The sequence below is a fragment of the Neolamprologus multifasciatus genome, chromosome 19, assembly GCF_963576455.1.
Source record: "Neolamprologus multifasciatus chromosome 19, fNeoMul1.2, whole genome shotgun sequence".
Lineage (NCBI taxonomy): Eukaryota > Metazoa > Chordata > Actinopteri > Cichliformes > Cichlidae > Neolamprologus > Neolamprologus multifasciatus.
In genome coordinates, this window is record NC_140457.1 from 6,283,410 (window position 1) to 6,310,964 (window position 27,555).

Genomic DNA, 27,555 nt, shown 5'->3' on the forward strand with positions numbered 1-27,555 from the left:
TATCTTTGGTTTCTTGAAGCTTTTAACTGAATCTGAGTAAGCTTGTTTTGGCAAAAGTATATTTCTTAAAATAAGGATGCTGGTGTTACTATATGAAAAAAGTACAGAACCTAAAGCATTTTCTCTGCTTCTCAGTACTTTCTGATTTTCTGACATTATACCCAAATTTTTTCTACGGATGATTCAGATATTTCAAAAGAGGCTATATGACGTTTTTTTTGTTCCTAAATAGCTCATTTCCATGAAGCAGTCAGGCACTAAAGCTGTAGCAGGCATTGTATTGGTGGAGGGAACCTACCCTTAAAAGGCCAAAGGTGGGGCATACCCTGGACAGTTTGCCACTATATCATCTAGAAACACCATTCACATAATGATATAATGACCAATTATAACCTTGTACATATCTTTGGACTCTGGCTGGAAATGTGGGTGTTTCATGAGAAGCTACTCAGGCACATGGAGAACATGCAAACTCCACTCAGAAAGGCCCCAGCCAGTGGATTCAAACCCTGGAGCTGTGTGCTAACAACTACACAGCCACAGCAATAGTTTACATTACTGAGCACATGTTCACCATAAACAAGTTGCCAATTAACCTCTTTATTAGTAGTAAATTAGCTGTTTGTGAGCAATTACAAAACCTGACCATGCTCTACTTCAACTGAGAATTTTCTGCTCAATAACCTCATAATTACTGCTTATTAATAAAAGTAGTTGCACATAAATTATGAGCTTGATGTCCTCTGCTCAGTATAGTCCTAATAATGTGGCAGTAACATAAAAACGGACTTTAGTGAGGTCTACTAGAAGAGCTTTTACTGATTCACAGTTCAGATTCTGACCTTATTTATCTTTTCCTGGGCCTTGATGCTGCCCCTCAGTTCATCCTCTGTCTGAAATAAACAGTTTTAGCTCTTCAGCTCAGGTCATCGTCACTTTAAAGCCAACTTTCTTCTGATTGGCTGCCCATTGTAACCACAAGGCTTGCACAGCAGGTAGGTGGGACTTCTGTGCTCACAGATGGAGCCGTGTGGCCAAGATGAGGATAGCAAGGATATCTTCTCTATTTTAAACTTTAACCATGTTTAAATTGGCATAAATGATTGGAATGGTATACAAAGGCATTTCTCCCGCTGTTGAATGGCCTTCTTATGTATCTCTGGACCATTCCTAGTGCGTCAGTGTACGTTGTTTCATGTACTTGTGTCTTAGCACTATGCCTCCTTCAATGTGCCAGAATTCTTCAACTTGATCTTTACTTTTGGGAAGCAGATGAAATCACAGTGATGTAAAGCGAGCTGTGCAGGTCAAAAACAGGTGTCATAATAATGCAATGAACTGAATGTTCTCTCAGGCAGCTTAGGATGTTACAGCACAGAGAGGTTCACCCTGTCAGCGCTTACAGCCATACATCATTCTCATCTGATCTCAGAAGCTAAGCAGGGTTGTCCCTGGATAGGACTTGGATGGGAGACCACCCGGGAATACCGGGTGGTGTGAAAATAGCAGGTTGGCTATTAATCGGAAGATTCCTGGTTCACCCAGTCTGCATGCCGAAGTATAGGCAAGATGCATTCATCAGCGTGTGTTTATGTCATGCATAGACAAAAAAAAACCAAACCTGTTTATGTGTGGGGAGTGCCCAAAGTGAGAAAAAAGCACCATCTAAGTACAGTCCATTTAAGCCTTGTGAACAGAGGTCTCTTCAGCAGAAAACCGCTCAGTCATCATAGCTGGAGACTCATCTCTCATCACTAGACTGAAATAGCACATGCAAGTTTCTACACTTTGCAATTTCTGTTGTGAAATTGCAGAGCGCACAGTATGGCCAGAATGACGCTTCCACAGAGAGACCTAAACACTGCAGATATGCTGGAAGCTCTCTGGAGATACAGAGAAGATTACCTTGAACAGGAGATCAACCAAATTTAATTTGAGTAAGGCATTGGGATATTTCAAGGTCCAGAGAAGACGGATAAGCATGCATTGTATGGGAAGAAAAGATGTTTTACCTCTGTGTTGTGGGAATTCTCATAATAGACTCCTTGAACCAAATCACCAATGGCACTGGAGATCAATTCAACGACCTGTCGAAGACAAAATGAAAGAAAAACACGTTGAAGATGTTTGTTTCAGATTAGGACCTTAAAGTTTCGTATTCACGCTCATTTTACTTGATATCATTGACTGCAAAATATAATAACTGTATCAAAACAGGAATTAAAATCAACAATAAATCACTTAAAGACAGACAGGAATTTCATCAGAAAGCCTGTTAAACTTTGCAAAAAAGATTTTTGATGACCAAGAAGAAAAGCACAAGAAATTCAACTTTGAAACCAAAGCTAGGACGCACAGGTATCTGCATGCCTGGTCCCAACAGTGAAGCCTGAACCAGGAGCAGTGATGACCTGCTTTATACTGAGTGAGATGACCTCAAATAAACCGCCAGCAGCTGTAAAGGCCATCTCACCAAGAAGCAGAGTGCTGCATCAGTTTACTGGTCCCCCACAATCACCAAACCTAAACCCAGCTGAGTTGATTAGGGATGAACTGGATCACACAGTGAGGGAAAAGCAGCCAACAAGCCCTCAGCACATGTGGGAACTCCTTTCAGTCTGCTAAGAAAAAAGCTTCAGGTAACAACCTCATGAAGCCGCCTGAGAGGCCAAACAAAAAGCAAAAGGAGCCAAAAGGTGCATATCTGAGCCAGAGATTACAGGTTTGATTCACACAGCGGTCAACATGTGCAGCTACTTGACCTCTTCAAGTGTCCCCAGGTCAGGTACTGCACTTAGCCTCTCCCTCCTCATAAATCACTAAGGCTAACAGCGCTGATTAAACTCCTAAAATGTCGATGTAAATGAGGCTGATCACAACCGACACGCTATCCGGTTCATCTGTGAGATTTGTAATTAAAAACCACAATCCCCCCCACACCCCTCCCCCTTGACTGAAGAGCGAGGAAACGGTATCTGAACAGCTGGTTTGGAGAATTAATCGGAGGTGAGATGTGCTGGAAGCCAGGTGAACTGCAACTCGGCTGCTCATTTTCGCTCCGTAGGGGAGCTCCTGGCGATTTCATGAAGCACATCCAGGCTCGCCTTCGTTCATTATACTTTGTATTTATAGAGGAGTCCGGTTTGAGAGAGCCGGCTCGGGTGTCTGTCTGGTCTGAGGGGTTGAAATGGAGCTAAAAGGCAGATGGTGAGACAAAATAAGGTGGTGTCCAGAGAGCAGAGGGGTTAACAAGGTTTTGGGAGTGATGATCTGACCTCCGGGTTCTCTTTTCTCATATTCCCTCATTATTCAAAGATTTCTTACACTTTGTACCTCTGGGGTTGCCTCATTAGTATACAAGGTTAGGATTCTGCAAAAACATTGTGAGTCAAATGAAAAAGGAAAATGAGCCTTAAGTCTAAATAACCACTACATCTGCAATCAGTGAGCCATTAAATATGCTTTGTATACATTTTTAAAAATAAAACTAAGACAAAACTTAAAGATGAAGCTAAAATGGGCCTTATGTGTGCGTTTTGTTTGCTTAAGAGTGCAGTTGCCCATTTCCCCTTACAGGGGGCATGCATGCCTACATTTTAGCTTACAGAAACCCTACCAGCCTCTCATCAACCACCAGATAAGAGGCTGTATCTTTTAAAGTGGTTGTTTATGTCTGGATCTATTGAATGAGTAAAAAAAAAAAAAAAAAGGCAGACAATGTCTCCGTCCTTCATTCACAGCCGCAGAACAGCGTGGACAGTGCAGATGAATGAGGTTAAATTTAGAGCTCCTTCAGCTCATCCCAGACATCCTTGGTTCATCAGAAAAGTCTGGTGACGCTGGCTGCTCCGTCAGCCTCGCAATGTCCTTTGGGTAACTGAATCCACTAGGGGAAAATATTGAGGAAACCTGAGCTTCGCCCACAGACCTGGAAGGACAATGTGCCTACAGTATTACCAGATGTGGTGTCTCTGCCTGGCCTGCGTAGGGAAGTGGGGGCCAGTGGGGGGCTTTTTTTGGAAAGTATCAGATCATCTCTCCCCCTGCCTCCCCCTTACTCCATTCCCAAATCTAGCCAGATCGTGTTTTGCCGACAGGTCTGCGAGGGGGAAGAAACCGGAGCTCCACGGGAAGATTATTTTACAGTTTATACAAGTAGCGGCATAGGTTTTCTCTCAAGGCCACGACATATAATCTCCATCGCTCTCAGTGCCTTAAAAGAAAAAAAAAGCCTGGTTTATGAGAAAAACTTTAAAAGCTACAGGAAACACTCATCTGTTACCCTGCATCGTCAATATTTAACAACAGACTCAACTGCACAGTTTAGCTGTTAAAGGGCTGTAAATATCCGGCTGTTAACAGATTTTAACGGTGAAAAGCAAAATGTCTTATAGCCTTCACTGCATTAGCCTTGGAGTAATTATATGTTTGAACATGCAACAAGCATATTTGTAGATTTTTTTTCTTTCAGGTAAAACAAAGAGGATACAGGATTAAGAGTAAATCTTTACAAACTCTACAAAAAACAGGAAAAATATATGCAAAAATGAAAATGTTAGAGTGGCAATTCTCATGCCATTTTCTACAAATACGATACTGCGTCTCTCCTGTACAACAGTTCCAACTGGTTTTTTTTTGCAAATTCCAAAAACTGCAGTTCCTCAAATGTCCTCTTGGGGCTCGCTCCAAAAGGGAGTCGATCCACATAGATTCCCATAAACTGAGCACTTCGCAGTAGAAATAGACATGATTAAAACCTGCAACAACCATAAAACAGTTTCAGCTAACTTACACTTTCATAACAAATTTATTTCATAATTCATCCATTTAAACTGTATCAGTGCTTAATGTTTGCAATTTTGGGTGTTGGGGTTACTTTAAGTGACAGGTTGGCACCGTTAGCTATCTGCTAGGCTTTAGCTAGCAAACAACATTTGTTGCATTTGTGCCTTTTTGAGCATTTTAGTGCAGTTATCTGACAACAGCATAGCTTGCTGTCTGGTTAATTGCACTAACAGAGTGGCCAGGCAGATTAGTTCTAAAGCGTATAGTCAGATTTACATACGTGACATGAATGTTTCAGCTCCTCTATATGAACTGACAGCACCTGCTGCAGTTTTCCGTTAGGATTTAATGTATTATACTGTTCACGATAAGCAGTGCTGATGAACCTATTAAAAGTGGACTTGCATTTACTGTGCATCCTTCTAACTCACAGTTCTAATCATAGGAATCATTTATATTATAATACAACAACTAATAATGCACAGCTGACACTAATCAACAGAGTAAATCTGCATTCATGGAATTACACAACCAAATGGTATAATGGGTATGATAAATGGGTAATGTTGTCAAGGGGGGGAGGGCCTCTGTGCTCCTGTCAAGAAAAGATGGAGGAGGAAGAGAAGAGGGCAGTGATGCTTCAGAGTAACTTGCGACAAATAAAAGGAGCTGTTTTGGATTTAAAGAATGAGATTCATTTAGCTTCATTTCTTGTGCTCTCGTCCCCTCAGACTCAGGCAGCTCCTCACACAGCATCAGGAAAGCAGGTGAGGCAAAGATAACACGTTACTCGAGGCTAACAGGTGTTTTTCCTGACAACAGAATAATTTGTGCAACAAACGCTGTAAGAATAAGTCAAAATTTAGTTTGTTTTAAAGCTGTAGCTCTGCTCTGGAAACATTAATGCTAACGAGACAGATGTTGGCTTTGTGCAACAGCTGCTGCACATCCAAATATAACAGGCAGCATTTTAAATGATGCCTCTAAGGGCCTGTGCCAAATATTTTACTTTTGTTAATAAAATCTGAGGGATTATTTTTAGTTTTAGTTGAGTGTTTTATTCATGTTTTATGTCTTTTTAAAGTGTTTTGGAGGCTTTTTGTGCTTTAGGCTGACCCCGGTGTGAGTGTTGGATGGATTCAAACTTGGGCCTGTGCTAAAGCCTTACAGCACACGGATCACCTGCTCAACCCGATGAACTGAGCCGGCTTCTCGTTTTATTTATTTATTATGATATTAAATTACTATTTTTTAATTCTAGAGACTCTTGACACAAAAAAGTAAATGTAAACATATTTAAAGACCAATTTTGCAAAAATAATATTTAATAATAACAATAATAATAATAATAAGTGATATATTGTGGAACAGGTTAGCAGGAAAGACCAGACCTCCCTCTCCCTAGCCACGTCCTTCAGCCCATCTGAGGAGACAGTGACGTGAGTCCAAGCCAGCTGTGAGATCTCATGGGCTCCACCAAGTAGGAAAACCCAGAACACCTTACCAAGGAGGCCCTAGTCAGATTCCTAAACCATGTGGAGGAGTAGCAGTGACTCAGGAATGACTTAGCTCCTCCCCCTATCGCTAAGGTAGAGTCCAACAACCCTTCAGAGGAAGCTCATCTGTAATCATGCTCTTTAGGTCACTATGCAACTCGTCCCTGACCTGGACCTTATTCCTGCTGCTTCACTCTCAGGTGCAAATCAGCAAAGTATGAGGGCGTCACATGGTGAGGGCAACAGAACCACATCATCCGCAAAAATGAGAGACTCGATTCTGAGGTCACCAAAGTTTCAACTTTCTACACTTGGCTACATTTGAAATTCTGCCCATAAGAATTATGCACATGGAGCAGCAAAAATCATTAAAAAATACACAGATTTTTCTTTTTCACCAGTGCTGATTTAATTAAGTATAATTAGGTGGACTTTGAAGTCATTTGAGTAGTAGAAACCACTCAAATAAATGCATAAAACGATGTATAAACGTAGATGCATATGTATAAAGTAAAAAAACAAACCAAAAAACCAACCAACCAACCAACCAACCACAACCACAACCTGATATAAAAACATCAGTCTAAGGATCTAAAAATTTCTTCAGGTAAAAATTACAGTCAAAGAAATTAACTGTGCTTTACTTTTTCAATAAACTAAACAGAGCAGAGCTCAACACCAAAATCCAGCCCAAACTAAACCACATTTCTGTACCTTCAGCTCAGCATTACAGACTCATCTCTGCTGTTTACAATAATCTCATTTCCCCTGTGTTCCAACCAGAGAAAAAGGCTGAAAATATGAGCATCAGAGCATGCTGCGGTGTGGTTTCCCCTTGGTTCATTTTGTTTTGCTAACCTTTTCAAACATGAGTAACTGTGAGCTATCAGATGTCCATCTCCTTATTACCTCTAAAAACTTCCACTACGGGGGATGCTTCCTGTGGTTGCTTCAGATTGCAGGCTTGTTTGGGAGAAAGAAAAAAAAAAGGTTAATACTCTCCAGCATTGCTCTGTGGTAATTTAGTGCTAGCTGAGTATGAATGGCTTTGTTCTCACCTTGAAAATGAACAATGCTAAAGGAAAATGTGCTGTAAGCGTTCAGTTTAATCAATGCCAATGTGCTTGGCTTGAATGCACGCTTAACAGGATTAAATCATCGTTAGTTTGAGTCATCAGCAGATCTGCCATCATTTCATTCTCACTGTGTTTTTCTTCATCTTCCAGGGAAACAACAATATCACTTCCATTACTGTAATTTGTAGCTTAGCCACAGAGTGTCTATTATCTCTTAATATTGTTACAGAGCCAATTAGCACTATTAAGGAAGCACCACACCTTTAGAATGATCTGTAACTGATCAAGGAAAGGTTGGTTTATAACTCCCTCTGTGTTTCTTATACAACAAGCACTACTAGGAACCTACAACATGTGCCTACGTGTGCTGAAAAAGAAGCATCAGGGAAGGCGAAAAGGGCTGGTCCGGTTGATGGCACGGGAGGGGGAGATGGTTATTTTGATCCACTCAGGCAACTGTATTCTGAGGCAGCAGCGTGGTGACAGCATTTGTCGACGAGGGGTTACCAGGCTACGCAGCAGATATGATCTCAGATGCTCTTACAAGGCTGCTCCCACACCAACGTCAAAAGATTAAAACTATAACTAGTTTATATGCTTGGTAACCTCGTTACCAGCATGTAGCAAAGACTGACACTTGCACCTCAAATATGCTGCTAGGAAGATCCATGTTTGAAGGAGTTTGAGGATGAAAGCCCCCCCCAGGTGGCCAGATGATTACTGTGTGAAACATGAAGTTATTAGAATAACAGCTGAATTATCAAGAAAAAGGGACCACCTGCTGAGAATCTAGGAACCAGGAAAAGATCAGGTCTCACCTGTGTCTCACCACACATCCTTAAATTTCAAAACTTGTCATGCTTGCCAAGCAGTGTCTGCTCACTAAAACAATGCTATGAGAAAGTGTTACCATTAGCCAAGTTGTAGTTGTAATAGAAGTTATTCCTCCACTTAAACTGTTGGAGTGCACGCCCTCTTTCTTAGCCTGCAAAAAAACTACTGAGATGAATTTCTTGAAATTTGTTGGAAAGTTGAAGGATGTGTGAAAGAAAGACAATTAAGTCATTTAATTCTGTTTCAGATCTTCAAAATGACAAAAAAAGCTGTCTGGGTTTGCAGCGCTGAAAATCACAGACGGAGGAAAAAAATGTGGAAGTTTTTCCAATACTTTGCATCATCACTAGAATGACTGAAAGACCTCACCTATAGTCTGCTACACTGCACACAAGTGATGCAGTTAAGCCAAGAACCAATGCCAGTGCATTTTTTCTTTAATTTATTTTTTAGTGTAACTGGAATGACTCAATGTGAAAAAACTGCATATTGTTCAAATTGCTCTTCATGTTTTGCAAATAAAAAAAAGTTCAACATTTTCACATGGAACTTTACACTTAAACAAAAGAGGAAAACCTGAAGAAGTCTGCAGGCCCTGAACTAAAATAAATTTGACAGCCCTGATTTTGATTTAACTAAAAGGTCCCCGATGGGTAAACCGCTGTCTTTACGATTATCGTTTGTGTCACGTCAAACAAACACATTGAACACATTTCATCTCACAGTTGCAAAGCTCTGATATTTAAAAATAGGTTCACTACACTATGCACATGTGTGCACACAAAAAATCTAAATGAACAGTCGTTCATTTAAATGCTTGAAATCTTAGGCATATGTCCTATGTTGCAACGTGTGCTGTAGCTTGAAGTGAACTATAGAAATATAGCTTTGCATTTTGGCAACGCAACCATGACTGTGATGGATCCGCTTGGTAGTAATACGCCATGTGAGCAGTCTACTGAAAAGCAAAAGCAAAAAGCTTTTTTCCTCTCATTTCTTTTGCTCTAGCGATCTGGGTTAGATTCAATTGATTTTGAGTCGTTTCTCTCTCTCCAGCTCTTCAGTAAAAGGGAATATTCTGCAATATTTATTAGTTCCAAGTCCAACATGATCAGCTCTGTTTTGTCAGCCCAGGTTCAACACAGGACTAAAAATCAAGCTTTTTTTTCAGGACTTTTTTCCTTTCCCATTTTCTTTAGTCGAAAAATTCTTTTCCGATTGGTTATTTGATTCTTCAACCGATAATGCTGACATTAATCAAAAACAATATTAGGAGATGATTCAAAGGTCTGGGATGAAGCTAGGCTTTCAGGCCCTAACCCTGGGATAGGATGTAAAGGACTATAGGAAAGGAATTGGCAGCAGTAAGCAGGCAAAATGAAAAACATGACATTAAAGCAGATTAACACTTTAATGTACAAATAAATGAACATCAGGATTGCATCACCTTGAATAAGAACTAGCAAAACTGCCAAAAATGTGTTTTATTGAATACATTTCATGTCTACAAAGAGATGACTGAGAGAAAAGATGTCGGTATGAAGTCTGGCACTGATACGTGAGGCTCTCGGGACCTCGAAGGGCTCATACTGAGCAGCCCTTCCCCCTGAAATCAGTCATGTCAGGTCAAATATTTCTCAGGAGAAGTGTTAGTGACGGACAGGATACCTTAGTGTTGTTGAGCTGGGCCAGTCCCGTGCAAGCATTGGCCAGCAGAAAGTCGCCGCTCAGAACAGCCATCTTATTCCCAAACTGCATGTCCTTCAGCGGGCCGTCTGAGTCCGTCCACTCCTTCAAGTTAACAATCCCACGATGCACCAGGAAGGCTGTGTGGATCAACTCTGTGATTTCTGCCAGGTTCCTCTGACTGTGAGACAGAAATCCCCCACCAAAAACAACAATAAATCTAAAAATCACAGCTTTGTCGTCAGCAGCTTTTAAAACAGGCGTTCCCGAGGTTTGACAGTTAGAGAGCTTTTTGACAGAAACATTTTTATTGTTTTTGAGTCGGCAAAGTTTGAAAACTCATTCAAGCATTACCGCAGAGGTATGCTGATCACAAAGAAATCGGTCAAAACAAAGGACTTATGGGTTTCTTGATCTTCCACGTTTACAAAAGGAAAACCATCTATTCAGCCAATAAAGCACCAATATTCAGGAGCTGCAGTCCTTTCACTTCAATCAAACACTTATGAAAAGAGAGGGTCTCTAAAATGTGTCTAAAACCATTAAATGGGACTAATTTTTACTCATTGATTTTGATGTGCTAAGTCCAAATAAGATGATTAAAACAACTGACTGCAGATGTTGCCCAGCACTTTCACATCTGTTGCATTTTTAATGTTATGTAAATAAAGCTGCCTTGATTGGCTAGATGAGTTTTAATCATAAATTACAAGCATGTCTTTTCTCATCTGTTCTTTATTATGTAACAAATTAAGACATTTGTGGAGAAAAATTAATAAAGCCCTATATTAGCAGTTTAGCTTAGCTTTAGATCCATTGATTAAAAACTGTACTGAATTTAACAAAGGATGTGTTTGCAGTTACTGCAGTGATTGCATTGTCGGCTCTATCGCTTTGGGTTTCAAAGTTTTCTCCAGGAAGTTTCATCTCCCCTTCTGTAAGCTACGACTCTGAACTCCTATACATGTTCAGACGGGCACCACGCTGATATTTGGTTAATTAAAACGCCAATATACCGGCTTCCTTTCAGACACACAGAAGTTTGTTAATCATTAGTCTGTACTTAGACAAAATACACTAAGCAGTTCGAATCCAAGGTCTGCGTCTTTTCTGGTTGTAGTTACGACCTTTTGGTCTTACACCTGACCTGGTAGCACATCATGAAAACCAGGGCCAGTGGTCCAATATTAGAAATGTTTTATTACGTATATTTCTGAAGCATTTTGGCTGTAGACCACCAAGATTTGAAACCCACGGGGAACTGTGGGAGATACATTTTCCCATCGGCTTCTATATTAATGGACGTTTTGGTAAACGGTAAATGGTAAATGGCCTGTATTTGTATAGCGCTTTACTAGTCCCTAAGGACCCCAAAGCGCTTTACACAATCAGTCATCCACCCATTCACACACATTCACACACTGGTGAGGGCAAGCTACATTGTAGCCACAGCTACCCTGGGGCGCACTGACAGAGGCGAGGCTGTTGGGCCCTCTGACCACCACCAGTAGGCAACGGGTGAAGTGTCTTTCCCAAGGACACAATGACCGAGACTGTCCAAGCCGGGGCTCGAACCTTCCGATTACAAGGCGAGCTCCCAACTCTTGAGCCACGATCGCCCCGACGTTTTGGAACCATAGGAGCCCCCCTCCCCACACTGGTCATCAAAAACAACGCAACTTTAAGTACTTCTTTCAGTCTACGTCACAAACAAGCCGTTTCAGCCTTCTTCCGTTTAAGCCACTATTACCCTGATTGGTTGCCCCTTCTGTTCAGTGTGCCAGAGACGAGCAACGATATTAGGTACATCTCCGGACTTAAACAGCCTACAGATCCAAATGCAGAAAAAGAAAAATGTCTGACAACGAGCTGCATACGCTGATCTTATTATATGAATCTTTGGCCATGTTTAATACGAGCATCCACTGTTGTAGCTGTATGAATATATGACATAAATTATGGATAAGCATAATAGGTCCCCTTTAAAATCGGAGTCAGTATCCTCAAGGGCATAAAGCAGCAGATATGTCAGACATTTTGCTGCACAGCACGTCAGTGGTTGCGTTAAAAAAAGAAATTAGGCTTATCATTAGCAAATAACAGCCTTTCTTGATTATGAGAGAAAAGACATAAACGTGGTCTTTGAATAGAGCCTTTCAGCGCAGCCTTGGGGAGGATATAATCAAATGTTGATTCAGTCATTGGTGGGGGATAATTAGGCCCCTCTCCATATGGAAGGAGCTCGCCATGCTGTGACAGGAGGGATCCATCCAGACAGGGTCGGGTGCACTGATAGCCACTTACGACCTTCTTTCAGCCGCCATGAGGACCTGATGAGCCGGTCGTCGGCTTTGAGCTTCAACTCCTTCCTAAAGACACACTCTCTCACACACACACACACACACACACACACTTGTAGCCAGGTAATTGCCGTGTTCGACGACGGTGAAGGAAAAGATGTGATTAAAATTCAATAATGTCATCTATTTTGCCTCTCAATCACACCCATTGTCTGGTTGGTTTCTCTGCTCGGTGACGCAGAGCAACAACACAGAATGAGAAGTTAATAAGTTCAGGGTTTAAATAAGAGGAAATTAACAGATTGACAGGCTCGTGTTCTCAAGGTGCCTTGAAGTGATGGCTACGCTCGGTGGGCTGCACGAGGAAGACTCATTGTTTCGACAAGAGGAACAAGAAAAAGAGCCGGGGCTGATTCTGGATCGCAAAAACAACAGGTTAAAATTTATTCCAAATTTATTATTTATTCCGTATTCATCTTACGGTGACCCTTTTCTTTGTTTTTTCACTTGAACTAAGAGAGAGCCAAGAGACCACCTACTCAAGCTCCACAGGGCTACAGCAAAACAATATACAATACCCGACAAATGGTCATTGACACAGAAATAAAAGCAGCCCCTTTAGCCTTGGTTAAATCAATATACAAGAGCTTCTCTGCTGAAACCGGCTTTAAAAATGTCACTTTATGATTCTCACTTCAGAGCCTATTTGGCCAACCTTAAAGTGACTTTATTTAATGAAGCAGATCATTTTATGCTTGTTTATGAATAAAAAATCCAGACAGCAATGTCAGTTTAAGTCTACTAAGTTAAAAAAAAACAACAACTTAGCAATCGAGACACATTACCACACTAAATCCCAACATTAATGGATGAAAAGATTAGTACATGATCAGCTAATCAACAAAACTAATTTAGCAGTTTTTAAACAGAGTGACATATGTAGTATTTTCGGGACATTTTTGTCAGAGCCGTTCTTTATTTTGAAACAATGAAACAAAACTATTTATGAATTTATCATTTTTATTTCAGTGCATAATTGTTTCATGTGAAAGTAACAATCTGGGAAAATTTTATTTTAACAGATTTTCCAAAGTACACTACACAAGAAAAAAATATTTAACCATAAATGGGGGAGAAAAAAAAACTCCCATCATGTTAATACGTGAATAAAAATTTAAGTCTTAAGTTTTTCAGAAAAACATATTATATGCTCACTTTATTTCCTAAACAGCCAGCAGGGGGCGACTCTCCTACCTAAAAAAAAGTAAAAGGATGTAGAGGTCTGCGGGCAAAACAACCCCACTTTTTACTTTACTTCCTGATTAAGACCATAAACTTCAAGTAATTGCTTGTCTCGCAAATTTTTTCATGATAATGCTCATTTTGAAAATCGCTGCCCCATTTAGAGTAAAAGAGCTGATTTGGGTTGTTTTTTTATTCTTCAGAAATCCACATAGCTACGGCAACATCTTCAGTACTTACCAAGAAGTCCTTCAAGTTAAATCACCTGTCAGTGGAGACCCAGACCTGGGCATGGATTGGTCCCCCACTTCATTTTGTCTCACATCCCCACAGCAGCATTTTTCATCTCTGCTACATTGACCGTTACAAAAGACCTCCACCAGTGGACAAGTTGCATAATGGTGCAGGTGTGAGTTTAGTGAACAAAAAGAAAAAAATAATGTCTATAAATCATGCAGTATTTATCCAACCCAGGTATTTTCTACAAATATTCTTGATGTTTTATTCATGGAAGTAGAGCAGTTTGTGCTTTTTTGTATTGGTTTGTTTCTGGATGCTTATTTTGATTATATACATAAAAAGGTTGCTGGAAGAAAAAATCTATTTATATTTTAAGGCCAAACAAGAGATCTTTGAAAGGTGAAGGGAGTCTCTAAAAAAAGAAAATATAAAAGATTTGGATTTGGCAGATAGTCGATCAGATTGAATTAATGTAGATACTTAATTTTCCAATGTGGTTCAATGCAAAATGTTTAATTGGTGAGAATTCCTTTTTTTCTTTTAGAGATAATATTATTATTATTATTTATCGTTTTAACTTCTAACAGCAGTGGAAGAAAATGAGGAAACCCAAAATGAAACTCCTGCGCAAAGTACCAGAACCCCCTATCAGTCGAACCCCGGTGCATACAAATTCCAAATCTCCACTCTGCCAGACCTGATCAGCAGCAGTGCAGCTTGGGGAGGAAAAAGGGGGACAAGGGGGCCGATGTATAAATAGCTTTGGTGCCCAGTTGCATAGCAACCGATGCCATCTTGCAGAGGTGTAACGCCCCTCACCACGCCCCTTGTCCTGACTGTTCTGTTCAATTTCCTCCCTCCGCAGTCTGCCTCGCCATCAAACACTGCCTTGCAGATCTGTGTGCGTCCCTGTGTGCGATTTAAAGAGGTGGCCTGTCCATCACACGGGCTGCATGATGCACAGTGGCATGGCTTTCATTTGTCACAAGAAATTAAGAGGTGTGGTGGGTACAAGTTGGACTGTACATGTATGTGCATGTTTCTATCCATCTATCTATCTATCTATCTATCTATCTATCTATCTATCTATCATGGTGGTGCTCTGGTGAATCATCAGTGTCAGGCAGCAGAGTGGGAAATGTTTTACAAATGCTGCCTGTCAGGAGGGAGGAGACCATCCCCCGGAGGTTTCAATCACCCCCCAAACCCGCCCCACCCTGACTCCCTCCATCCTTCCATCTCGCCATCAGCAGAGGTGCTAATGAGCTCCGGAGAGGTGGGGGCAGAGAAAGAGAGAGAGAGAAGAGGCAAAATAGTGCAAATGAGGTGATCAAGTCATGCTCTGTGTGTGTGTGTGTGTATGTTTGGGTTCGGACCATCTATCACGCGAGTGAGGGAATGCAGCATGTTGGATTCAGTGATCCGGTGTCACAGGGATGTGACACGAGGTGACTGTGTAGAAACTCGCGGCCTCGCAGACCGTACGGGGCTGGGCTCGAGCTCTTCCACAACGCCTGGCTTATTTCAATTAGTTCTAATATTAGGATGTTTCTGCACAGACGCGGCTCCACTGCACACATGTGCCTGGTGCCAGCTTGCAGTAAGAAAGGAGGCTTTCAGGCTCCCAGCACATAGCCACGCCAAACACAGCAGTCACTTCTGGAAACCACTTGGCACACACCCACACTCCTGTTCTGAGCTGCATGCTGCTAGTTGGATATGTGTGTGGAAGCCTGAGAGGACTGTGGAGCGCTGCCTAAAGTATTTTAGCATCAGAGCATGAATACCACATTAAACCCTTTATATTTAAATATGTAAAATAAACTGCTATGTGTTAAGTTTGTGATTTTCTTGAGCCATTTTATTTCATTTACACCATATTTAGACTTAACAGTCTGCAGCTGCTCTCTGAGGCTTTATTGCTCATTTTAAAGAACTCTAAACAACTGAGACTGAACACCTCCAGTCTGGAAACCAAGGCTGAAAACTCCATCTCAAAGCAGTTTGCCAGAGTAATTAATGGCATTTTGTTGAGAACATGAATATGATGATTTCAGTTTAATACGTATTTGCGAAGATATGCCAGATTCATACTCTGGGGAGCAAATTTATATGAATCGTGTACCAATCTTACTTTAATACTAAAATTTAACTTCTAATTAATGCCGGAATTATGGACGTCTGTAACATTTTTTAAAGCTATGACACTCAAATGGCTAACAGTGGCAAACTGGAACCAACCCAATGGGGATGACTGGTTAGAGTGCATAAACCTGGGTGCAAGGTGGTAAACCCAGAGGCTCCAGCAGCCAAGAGGATGGAGGATTTGGTCCAAGCGCTACTGGAATATGATATTATTAAATACTACCTGGGCTGTGGCATATATGAGCCTAAAAATATAAGCTTCACCTCTCATGACCAGTGACAGTGGGGAGTTTAAGCCCAACTTAATAAGCAGACATAATAGAGCTAAAACAGTAATATTGAATAATCTTTGCACCTGTTCCCTTTCTTAAAAGCTTTAAAATTATTTATAGCATTAGCTGTTCTTCTAAATTTGTTAGTCAAGTCCGGTTGTGAAAGCCTCACACCGCAAGCTCATTGGCTATAAACTGGCATTTGCTATGTTGCTAACCAGTAAGCATACCCATAATCCTCTTTTCCTATCGAGCAATGACGAGATGGCCCTGGTGTTTCTTTCTGGGGTTTTTTTCCCTGGTCCTGGTGTCTCTAAACCGGGAAAGGAAGAAATAGAGATTCTGGGTTCATCCGATTCTCAGGAGAAGGCCGCAGCAGGGATAATTTCATGGTTTGATCCAGGAGGTGAAGCTGTATTACGAATGCTTTTGCAATATTTCAGGACGTGTGAGCTATTGTTTGCAGAGTCTAGCTGTGTGTCCGAGGTAAACCAGTAATATTTCCATGTCATTGTGTGTTCGGTACCAGTACGTGTGGTCCGATTGGACAGATCTGTTTATTTGGGTTTGAAAAATTTGAAATGAGCTTGGTTTTTTTAGACACACCTATTCTTATCTTAATTAATCAATTTTTACAAATAAAATTTTTTTAAATTAAATTTAAAAAATATATATTTGCACGAATTTTTCGTGTCCGGTGTGTAAAGACCTTAACAATGACCTTTATTTACATAATGGGCTTCATGGCTTTTTTTCCCAGTACATCATGAAAAACAAACAAACAAGAAACTAAGGCTCAAATTTACTGAGGTCACAGTTTCTCCTCAGACTTCCATACAACCAGAAATCTTCTTACAACTAGTGGAGTCTCCCCCTGTTGGGCATTAACAAGAATGCAGGTTTAAGGTATTTCAGCAGTGGCTTCACTTTTCAGTCCCAGGAGCTGCGTCTCTGTTTTACACCATCTATAGTTTCAACTGATGCCTGGGAGGCCGCTGAGCTCGTGATACACTGACTGAGAAGTGATCGTGAGCCTTTACAGAATTCCCCTTCCCTTCTTTGTCCACATTTCTTGTCTATCCCTAGACCAAAAAAAAATTTACTTTTTTTTTTATTATCAAATTTTCATCAACAAAAGTTTTCACACCTCATGTACATTTTTCAGGCTAAAATTTCTCCCTAATGTATTTCCCCTCACAATTACCCGGAATCTAAATATAACCGAATACAATATAAAACACCTGATCTTGCAACTACGCCTGTATTGTCTCCAGATTTCATCATATTCAAAGGATGATGTAGTGCTTCATTTACAGGAATTGATATGGAGGATAACCACAGAGGACGAGATAGAATTACCTGACACGAGGATTTTATTTCACTGTTTATCCTTCAGCAGCCATGTAGCAGGGACAAAAGTGGCATCGCCTTTCTCGCTCAGCTTGCCACGCACATTTATGGCTCTACGATCCATCGCTACAGATGTTCACACTGCCCACTGTTTTCCCCCCGAACAGCACATACATGAAAAGTGAAAGCCTGGCTGCCTGTGTGTGGTTACAGATTTGATTTAGCAGCCATGCAACTGCAAATTAAGGTGGAACATTTAACCTTCAATGAGAAAAACAACCAGCTGCAGTTTTCATGTTATGTATTATAAAGAAAAAAAAAGCATAGATGAGTGTTTTAATTGATATTTGCTAACCAAATCTAATTACTAATAAGCAGAGACATAATTATCACAACAGTATCACGATTTGAGGTGATTTACCTGGGGTAGATGCCGCTGACCATGTCTTGGGCTAGGAGATCGGAGGCGGCGTGGCTTGGCCCTGCGGCTTTAGACAGCAGCAGGACAACCAGTCCCCTCATCTGAAGGTTGTTCTTACTGTCATAGACAAAGCCTCTGCAACGAAACAGCATCAGCATTAAAGCGCTGCCTCTCACATGCAGCACTCTTCATTGTGTGTAGTGACAACAAAAGCAGCAATGTTTTGGCAAAGACGCAGAGTGTGAAGTCAGGACCAGCTGGAAGTCTATCACAGGGCAGACACAGAGCACAACCATTCACACCCATTTTTACACCTATGGCTAATCTAGAATCACCAATTAATACATGAATTTGGGATGAAGCCAGAGCGCTGGGAGGCCCCACGCAGGCAAAAGTACATCCAAAAAAGACCTCTGCCAACCAGCCGTGTTCAAACTCACAGGAGGATGTAGCAGGTACCACTTATGCTTACTCCACTTACTGATGTTTTGCAGACATGTGACCAATAACCATGTGATGTCAACTTGCCTTACATTTTCAACATGTGACAAGCCTAAAAACCGATCCTAACCTATCTCTCTCTAATCCTAACCTTTGTGTTGGACACAAACCAGCTGCAGGCATGAGGCACAACTCCGCAGGTGAACCTGCTCCGTTTTTGCTTTGCAACACAATTTTTCCACCTTGGATAGTAGTTAGTTTTTCTGCAAAATACTATGGGCAACTGTGGCAATCTGCTGGCAACCAAAGCAATGATTTTTGGTGCAACACCTTTGAATTCGATGCCACCCAGAGGAATCCGGCAAAGTGCGCGTGGCGCCATCTGAATGACCTCAATATCTGCTTCACCACCACCTCTGTTTAATTCTTAGAAGGCAGTAAAAGCTAAAGTCAGGGAATATAAAGCATCATGTCCCACTGGCATGGGATGGTAATACTTTTATAAAGTTACAGTTAGTAAACTTTAAATTTAAACAGCTAAAACAGAGCAGTAATAGTCTTATTACCTACTGTAATAAAGCAGATGTGCATGAGTCAGAATAATCAACATTTATCTTGGTATTTCTCTCAGTTCATCATTTGTCTAAAATAAGATGTTTTAGCTCCTCCTCCCTCTAAGGTCACTCTTCTTCTGATTGGTTGCCCTGCAAAAACAGTAGGTCTGCTCTCACATTCAGAGATGACCATATTTTTGATATCCCTACTGTTAGACACCCATACATGCAGCATATTTGTTTCTCTGATCAGAAGTGTTATTTATCCAACAATAAACAGTAAAAAAAGGAAATGTGGAGATACAGAAGCTTTTTATTGCTGCCATATAATCTGCATCATTATAACTGCATTAATAACATTCTTTACAGCATTATTCCATTTAATAATATTTCTCACAGTATTGATATTGCATTAAAGTTGTTTATTGAAGATGTTCATTTGAGGATTATTATCATTATGTAAACTTTAATTACAAGTACGGTTAGAAGTATTTCATACACATTGCATATTTGTGCTTATTTGGAGTTGATGTTCGGTTCATTAAGGGTGTTAAGCTTCACTGGCGTGACTGTCCAGGTGATACATGCTGAGGGAAACTAGAACATAGAAGGATGATTGCATGCATGCTTACAATACATATAACACATATAATCTAGGAATGTGTCAGGCCTGAGGCTTTAACTCATTTGGTGTCTTACTAATTATTGACCAGAGTCAATAATTAGCCCCAGAGACCCTGAGGGCTTGAAGTTTATTACCTTGTATGGAAGGTGTTATAGAAAAGAGAAGTTCTATGTCTGTTTATAGCTATTAAAGATGTACAAGATGTGCGATTAACTGTGACTAATGTCTAGAACCTATTTTAATCTGCAATGACGCCATGGGGGGGCGTGTACCCCACTGCTTTATAAGTGTCCACAACATGTATTTTGGTCAGAAGACATAGGCTGATGTTTTCTCCTGGCTGTTAATAAACTCATCGTTTGATTGCACTTTTTTGGGGCCTCCGTGGTTTGTCTCACTGCTCTACATTGATTGATTTCGCAAAAGCTTGGTGGAGGATGCGGGCAGTGTAGGCTTAGCGGTGTTACTTTCTGCGGTGGTCGAGCCGGATTGGTGGTCAGACGGGCAGACATCGCGGGTGGTTTCTTGACTACTGTGGGCCCATATAAAAATTAAATAAATTATAAATTTATTCAAAGGACCTTTTCAAAATATTGCACATTGCATGCAGCAGTAGTATCGCACTTCTGCATATTCCTTTAATGCCATGTTAATTTATAGTTACTGCTAAACTTTATTCCTCAACACAGAAAATAACAAGAAAAAAAATTATAATTTTTTACTGCAGGACTTTTTTTCTTTTGGATTTGAAGGGTTGGGGTGATGGAGGTGGTTGTGGTATTCCCACCCCCTTCACCAACAATCTTCTGAGATGTTCACAGAGGCACACGCACACCCACGAACACACACACACACAAACACACAGAGGCCAGTGGTAGCTGCTTGTGTGGTGGGCAGATTAAATATCTTTTTAGTCTCTCTGGGGAGCGGTTAGACAGAGCACCTCTAATCCTGTCCCTATGGGAGCCCCTTGTGCCATGAATCACGCTCTCGTTAGGGGCTCCGAGGCAGACGAGCAGCCACGCCCCCCTCTGCTCGAAGCCCAGACAGCGGCCTTACCAACCTCGAGCCCCCACCCTCTCTGACCCACCCCTGCGCCACAGAGGGGGGGGAAGGGGTGGCGGTGGTGGCGGAGGAACCCTAGACAGATAGTGGATGTGAGAGACGGAGCATGAAGAGAGGGAGGGGACGGAGGGAGATGGAGGGAATAGAGGCCAGACAGAAATGGGAAAGCGTGAAAAGATGACAGAAGAAAGAAAGAGGAGTGATTCACAGTGTTGTGCTACCAGGAGGAAAAAATGCCCCCGAGCTTTGCTCCCCCCCCCCCCCAAAAAAAAAAAACCCCTATCACATAAAACTCCTCAGTTTCCAGAAATTTATGATGACACTGTACAGGCCTGTCTTTCATCGCAGCTCAGAAGATTTATTTATGGCTACTTTAAATTTCTACCCAGTTGGAAAATAGTTGCTGAGACCGGGGCACTGATGAACGCAGCAGCACGGCCCGTTGAGCTAAAGCGACCAGAGAGCGAAAATTATGAAGCTGTGGAGTCCAGGGAAGCCTGTGGCCTGAGGGTGGCAGATGATTAATATTTATGTCACCATCCGCACCAGCATACATCAATCAATCACAAACGCCCTCCTGCAAAGGGTGCAAAGGGGGTGGGGCAAAAAGATGATGTGGTAGAAGAGAGCGGGAGCAGAAAGAGAGAAATGGGCTGCTGTCATTTTAAAAGGGTTGCGAACAGGTCACCACGCCTTCTGCTCTGCTACTGCAGCCCAGGAATTCGGGAACTTTAGCCACCGTCCAGTACCGGCAGCGATTAATGCATGCAAATGTATGACCTCACATGTGGTGTCGTATTGATCCCGTGTCTGCATTTTCCCCCCCAGTTTGCCAGGATTTAACAGATTTTATGCAATGCATCCGCCTCTACAGTGCACAGCAGATACATTAAGATGATGATATGTTTAGAGTATTGACTAACAGTTTAAACCGGTTTCCAGGATTTGACTCATATTTCCATAAAGTCAGGTGTACAGCAGGCAGTTCCTCACTGTAAAGCACAATGTGTAGCTGCTTTTAATAACCCTGAAAGGATCCACTGATTCTTGGACTCTCTGTGATCCACGGTCCTTCTGCATTTAGAATTAAGAAAAAAAATTTTAAGACATAAAATGGTTTGATCAGTGTGACATTTTCAAACTATTGTGTGTATTATTTCAATCAATATGACCACCTATACCACATGCTGAAATTACCATTTAAAGTTGAACCAAACCATAGTGTTTGAAGTTTTCTCCAATATTTTTTTTAAGAAAGAGTACCAATCCTTTTTCTGTTTCTTCACACCAATTTTGGCCCATCTTTATATACTTTTTAGGTCTGAACTTTTGTAAATACTCACAGTATGAAAGTGAAATATCCTAAAGCTATTGTATAAAAACTAATAACAATAAGTTTCTAAAGGGGCCAGGTAAGAGGCAGTTGTCGATTTTCTCTTCTCAGTGGTTTAAAATGATCAGGAAAATGTAGAGCAGAGAAGAATTAAAAACGGATTCTCTTGCCAAGTTATACACAACCAAACTTAATGGATAAAAATAATAATAATAATAAAAATAATAAGGCAGATTTCAAGGTTTTGTCACATTTCACAGCAACTAAGTGTACCATCTCATCTTCATTTTCTGTGTCATTTTGCATTTACGTGTGCACATTTTAATTCATTTAAATAGTCCAATTGGTAATTCTAAATTAACTATAGGTATGAATGTTAGTGTGAATGGTTCCCTGTGTCTATGTGTTAGGCCTGTGACAGACTGGTGACCTGTCCATGGTGTACACTTTGATAGCTGAGACAAGCTCCAGATCCCCTGTGATGCTGAATTGGATAAGTGGAAGAAAATAAATTAATTGCAGTGCTGGAACTGGATGCAGAGTGGTAACAGCACAGACTGTATATAAAAAATGGACAAAGCCTGCATAAATGCTAAAGTTGATTTTGGACTCAACGTTAGCATTTTGGGGTTTTTTAGAGTCTGAAGTGATGGTATTTGGATGACAGAGTGAAGTTATCAGCTAGTTTTATTAACACTATTCTTAGCCTTTCTCCTAATTTATCCCAGTGGGCACTTATGAAACTGCAACAAACAGAACAGAAAAGAAAGTGCTACTGCAAAACGATCAGTCACTAGTCCTTGTTTTACACATTATTCCATCGAAAATCTACAGCCTATGCAAAATGGAAACTTGCCTCTTTTTTCTGATTTAACACAAATTAAAGTCTTTTTTTTTTAAACACATTTGAAGGTTAAACACTGGCAGCAGCTACTTGTTCACATATTTGCTATTGGGAGTGTTTTTGTCTCTCCAGCAGTTCTTGTCTTGCTCTGGACTATTCAAAAGACCTCCGTCTGTCTCATCTATTCTTTTGTACACTATGTTATAACCCTTCAGTCATGCCCACTGTGGGTGCTGAAGATCACACGCAAAGAGTAGAAGCCAGTAGAAGGGAGTTCTAGTCGAAGTCAAACTCTCAAGGACTGTCCTTAAAGCAAATAAAGTTTCTTCTCTCTGGGCTGCAGGCCTCTCGCTGTAACTCCACACTTTGGGGTGAAGTTAGCTGAGCTGCAGTTTTTGAGAATGAAAGGAAAGGAAAAACCGAAACCCAACTCCACGAGGGTCTGCCTGTCTGCTATTGTGGATATTTTTATCTGCCGCGCGTCTATGGCCGAGACACAGAGGGAAATACGAACCAGCCAACCCAAGCTGACAGTGAGGAGTCAGACTGTCAAGAGGTCTGCTACACCCCTCCTCCCCCCCCCCCCCACAGCCTCCCCACCCCCTGCTGCTACAACACCCAAATGGATTGTCATATCAGATTTAGGTGTATAGGTTATTACACCCTTGGGTTCCTGTTTCCAACACACCCGTCCGCATGGCAGGATTGAGTTCGAGGACTCTTCTTGTTTTCTTTCCTTAGTGCTGTTCCTGATTTCTTTTGATAAAGCAAAGTTCAGGCAACTCCCCGGATAAAGTTCAGGGATAATAACGAGTGCCGAGCATTTTTAGTCACTTCCTCTAAAATCCTTCACTGGACGTAAATGAAGGACAAACATATTTCTGAGCTTGCTTTTGTACCATATAAACTGTTGCAAAAAAAGTTTTTGGACTGTGAACTGAGAATATTGTCTGCGGTTCATCTACAATAAATCTTTATTATAGACAGACACATAAAGTTGCAAATCACACAGTTGTGATTTTTGTGTCTTTATTGAATTCACTGGTTGGAAAAACAGAGTCGGTGGGTCTGAAATGTCTTGATTGAACAGCCCTCTTCAGAACAGGACTCTGACTCTTACTCTAAAAACACGTTTCTTTTGAACTTTGGATTATTATCCTCTTGCCTCACTTAGACAACCTCTCCTAAGCTTCAGGTCATGGACCGCTTTCCTCTTCTCCTCCTTCAGTAATTACAAAGCACAACAGCCTCAAGTAGCAAAGCTGACCCTAACCTGGATGGTTCCACCACCATGCTTCACAGTTTGGATTAAGTTTTTGTCCTGCAGTAACAATTTTCCATCCATTCATTCGCTCCCGCTTATCTTTTTCAGGGTCATGGGGGGCCCTGGAGCCTAGATCAGCTGTCATAGGGCACGAGGAGGGGTACACCCTGGACAGGTCGCCAGTTTGTCGCAGGGCCACCACACAGAGACAGACAACCATTCGCACATTCACACCTATGGGCAAAAAAACCCCAAACCCTCCTTAGAGCAAGTGTTTTAGCAACAGTGGAAAGGAGAAACTCCCTTTTAACAGGAAGAAACCTCCAGCACAACCAGGCTCAAGCAGGGTTTCAGTGCTGTAGTTCTGTCTGTAACCAGACTGAAATTGAGCAAAGATACTGTTTCCTTCAACAATCTGGAGCTGATGAGCAACAGCTTTGGCCAAGGATTTTGGAAATAAACAAGAGTTTGGAAATTGGCCTCGAATTATTGTTTCCCTGGATGTTTTAAAGTATTCTGGAATACAGCCAGATGAAAGGGATTGATTGACAATAGTGTGAGAATATATCCAAAAGATCTGGGGAAGAAACTGATTTGAACTTGGACAACAGAACTGGGTGAGAGACTTGGAGTGGTTGAAGAGGTACAGACTCAACACAAACTTATTTCTTCCTGTCTATACTCGTAAAAGTTTTTATGGAGGTGTTTGTATATAAAAATCACCCTGAGCTTTATTTATAAGCGATGTTATACCTAAAAACCTTGTAGTAATTGACATTTTTCGGGCATTTCTGATTCATGCGGTGATACATCTGTAAAAATCTTTGAATTAAACACGTTAAAAAACTGGAAAAACAACTTTTGCACCTGATTTATATTCTACAAAATTATCAAAATTATGTCAGTGCAATAGCTGCCCTTACAATTTTAGTAAATTTGTAATACAAAGATATATTTCCTCTATTTAGGTAATCAACCAGGGAAGTTTCGGGGTGATTTCTATTAGTTTGTATCTTTAACATGTTTAATTGTAGTGTTGCACCTTAAGTCATCAAAGAAATCCTGCTCATTCCAAATTTTTTCTTGCAACTACATGAACCAAATTCAGCCCAAAAACACTTTTGTACAAGAACTTAATCGTTATTAAATCTCAGCCAGTGGCCCCATTCTCTTCACATACAGCAAATTTTCTGCTGAATTGTTATGAGGGTTAATTTGTTTCTTCCTGCAGAGAGCTCCACACTTCAGAGTCAAGGCTAGTGCCAAACGTCTTAACAGAAGAGCCTACAGTTGCTATCATGCCACGTGTAGCTAATACATGTTATTGTAAGACAGAACAGCAATCAGAGTAATGCAGTTAGTATCAATTCATATGTTTCCTCGCATCTCCCAGTCTTGCAGTCAAAGCTGGGAAATTAACAGGCTAATAGCTGGCTTTACTTATGATATTATAGTATTCACATCAAACTATGGACACTTTCAAACACCTGACCACAGACTAAAGTGAGTCCTCCCTGCACCCCGCATCAAAATGTAAAGAATGAAGCACTGAAATTTATGTGTATGCACTTTTCCAAATACACATAATAAAACTCCGCTCTCAACGCATCGGCTGTTGCTTGACCCCAAACAATAACTGCTGATTGTGGTCAGCTGCTCTTTAGCCTGACGGTGACAGAGTAATGAAAGGATATATGAGGATATACGAGGTCAAGTGCAGTTTTACAGTTGGCTGGGACTGTCCTATCATTATTTCATGGCAAACTAATGAAATAAAATAAAATCTCTGGATTAGATTTAATGTCTAAGACCACAGAAGAAAGTCGAAGAGGACAACTGATGAATTTCCTTGGTTCAGAAAAACATCTTCTCTTCCAGACCCACTCTGGAGGACATGTCACAGTCTACATTCAAGGCACAGCTTCATGAATGAAAACACAGAGGATTTACAGCAAGGTGCAAACCACCGGTTACACGCAAGAACAGGCAAGCCATTTTAGACCTTAACAGAGAACACCTAAAAGAACCTGCACCGAGATCTGAAGCATATCACATTTGTTAAACATGGTGTAGACGTGGGCACGTATGCCTGCCAGCACCACAGGTGGAGTTTACAGAAAAGAAGCATGACCTCAGAGGTGTACAGGGCTACGCTCTCTGCTCAGATTCAGCCAAATGTTGCAGACAGAGCTCCACAGGGGAAATCAATAATCAGCCGACACACACTGCAAAAGCAACCCAAGAATGGACTATTCTTCAATGACCAAGACAGTCACCTGATCTCAACCCAAGAGAGCATGCCTGTACAGGTATTAAATACAAAACGGAGGGCAGCGAGACCCATAAACAGGCAGTAAAGCATCTAAAGGAAGGAAATGCTGTATATGGTGATTTCTATGGGTTCTAGACTCCAGCAGGTCATTGACTGCTAAAGATACGACAAGAAAATAAACAATGCTTTAATTTAAAGGTATGTTAGTTCGTCTAAATACATCTGAGGCTCTAAAATGGCTGTAACACCTAAAGTAGTAATGCAGAATTCTTTTTAAACCCCTCAAGTTAAAACTGAAAGTACGCACTTTATTCCGATGTTTCCCTAAAAATCAAGTTTTTAACGTATTTTAGCTATCTGCATTTTCTTGATGCTATTTTTTATTTTTTGCAGTTATCTATAATAAACTCGCTATCTTTGTGTTTCTTTGTATTTATGGGGAGCTGGTGACCCCGGTGCTTACCTGGCAGTGTTGAGGAGAGGGTGCTGAGTGCCGACCAACTTCCTCAGGTGCATGGCAACGTTACTGAGCTCGTCACTGAGGAGGCAGCGGAGGCTCATGAAGGAAGTCGGATATCCCACGATCTTCTCTGCATCGGAGACAACTTTGCTCCAGTTTGAAGATCCAGAGCTGGAGAACAGACTTAGCGTCCTCAGACCTCCTCGGCTGGACAAAGCCACGCAGGACAGTCGTGACCAACAAGGTGAAAACATCTTCTCTCCTACTTAAAAACACTCAAGTAGCCCACAGCTGCTTCTGGCAGCAGCTACTGCAAGTTTAAACCGCTCATTCAACCGCTAATGCTGCCACATGTCATTAAGCCGAACCGCGTTTAAAAATACGTAAAAATAATCTCGAAACTAAACAAACATAAAGTCAAAGTCAGAATATACAGCTGTATTTCACTACCCACGACCTGCCACTGCAAGCCGCCATTTTTACACACGTGATACGTTACGTCGAAATACGTAGTTAGGGCTGTTATCACATTCCGCCACGCCCCTGCTCCGGAGAGCACGCCCAACCAAACTCCTTTTAAAAAAGGGGGTATTTTAAAAGTGTGGGTGGGGTGTTTTATTCGAAATATCACAAGGTGAGTATATATCATAAAATTTATATATTTTTTTATTTTGACACAGTTTATTCAGCGGCAAGACCCTACATGTGACGACAGTAAAACATTACTGACAGCGCCATATTAGAGTCACTGAATTTGTAGATATGTGAGATTTTCTTTCCCAAACTAACCGTACAAAATGAACTGTATAGAAGCTTCTGCCTCTGCCAGGCAAAGGTAACTCCAGTCAGT

At 41.1% G+C, this 27,555-nt stretch overlaps 2 protein-coding genes across 6 annotated transcripts in view; one reads left to right on the forward strand and one right to left on the reverse strand.

The window, feature by feature from the left end:
* The window catches only part of pdss2 (prenyl (decaprenyl) diphosphate synthase, subunit 2), a 35,889-nt gene extending 8,676 nt beyond the window's left edge, over nt 1-27,213 (reverse strand). The window contains exons 1-4 of one of the 2 annotated variants that reach the window (XR_014871216.1): nt 26,709-27,213; nt 17,848-17,982; nt 9,860-10,058; nt 2,013-2,087 (exon numbers count right to left, since the gene is read on the reverse strand). Coding sequence is in view for 1 of the 2 variants with exons in the window: in XM_085143609.1 (XP_084999735.1) it covers nt 2,013-2,087; nt 9,860-10,058; nt 17,848-17,982; nt 26,709-26,959 (660 nt within the window). In the remaining variant the exon portion in view is untranslated. The remainder of the gene's footprint in view (nt 1-2,012; nt 2,088-9,859; nt 10,059-17,847; nt 17,983-26,708) is intronic. The other variant, XM_085143609.1, reaches the window with a different exon arrangement.
* sobpa (sine oculis binding protein homolog (Drosophila) a) overlaps nt 26,832-27,555 on the forward strand; it is a 62,634-nt gene continuing 61,910 nt past the window's right edge. For all 4 annotated transcript variants that reach the window (XM_085143602.1, XM_085143598.1, XM_085143600.1 and 1 more), the window contains exon 1: nt 26,832-26,949. The gene's annotated coding sequence lies outside the window, so the exon portion shown is untranslated. The remainder of the gene's footprint in view (nt 26,950-27,555) is intronic.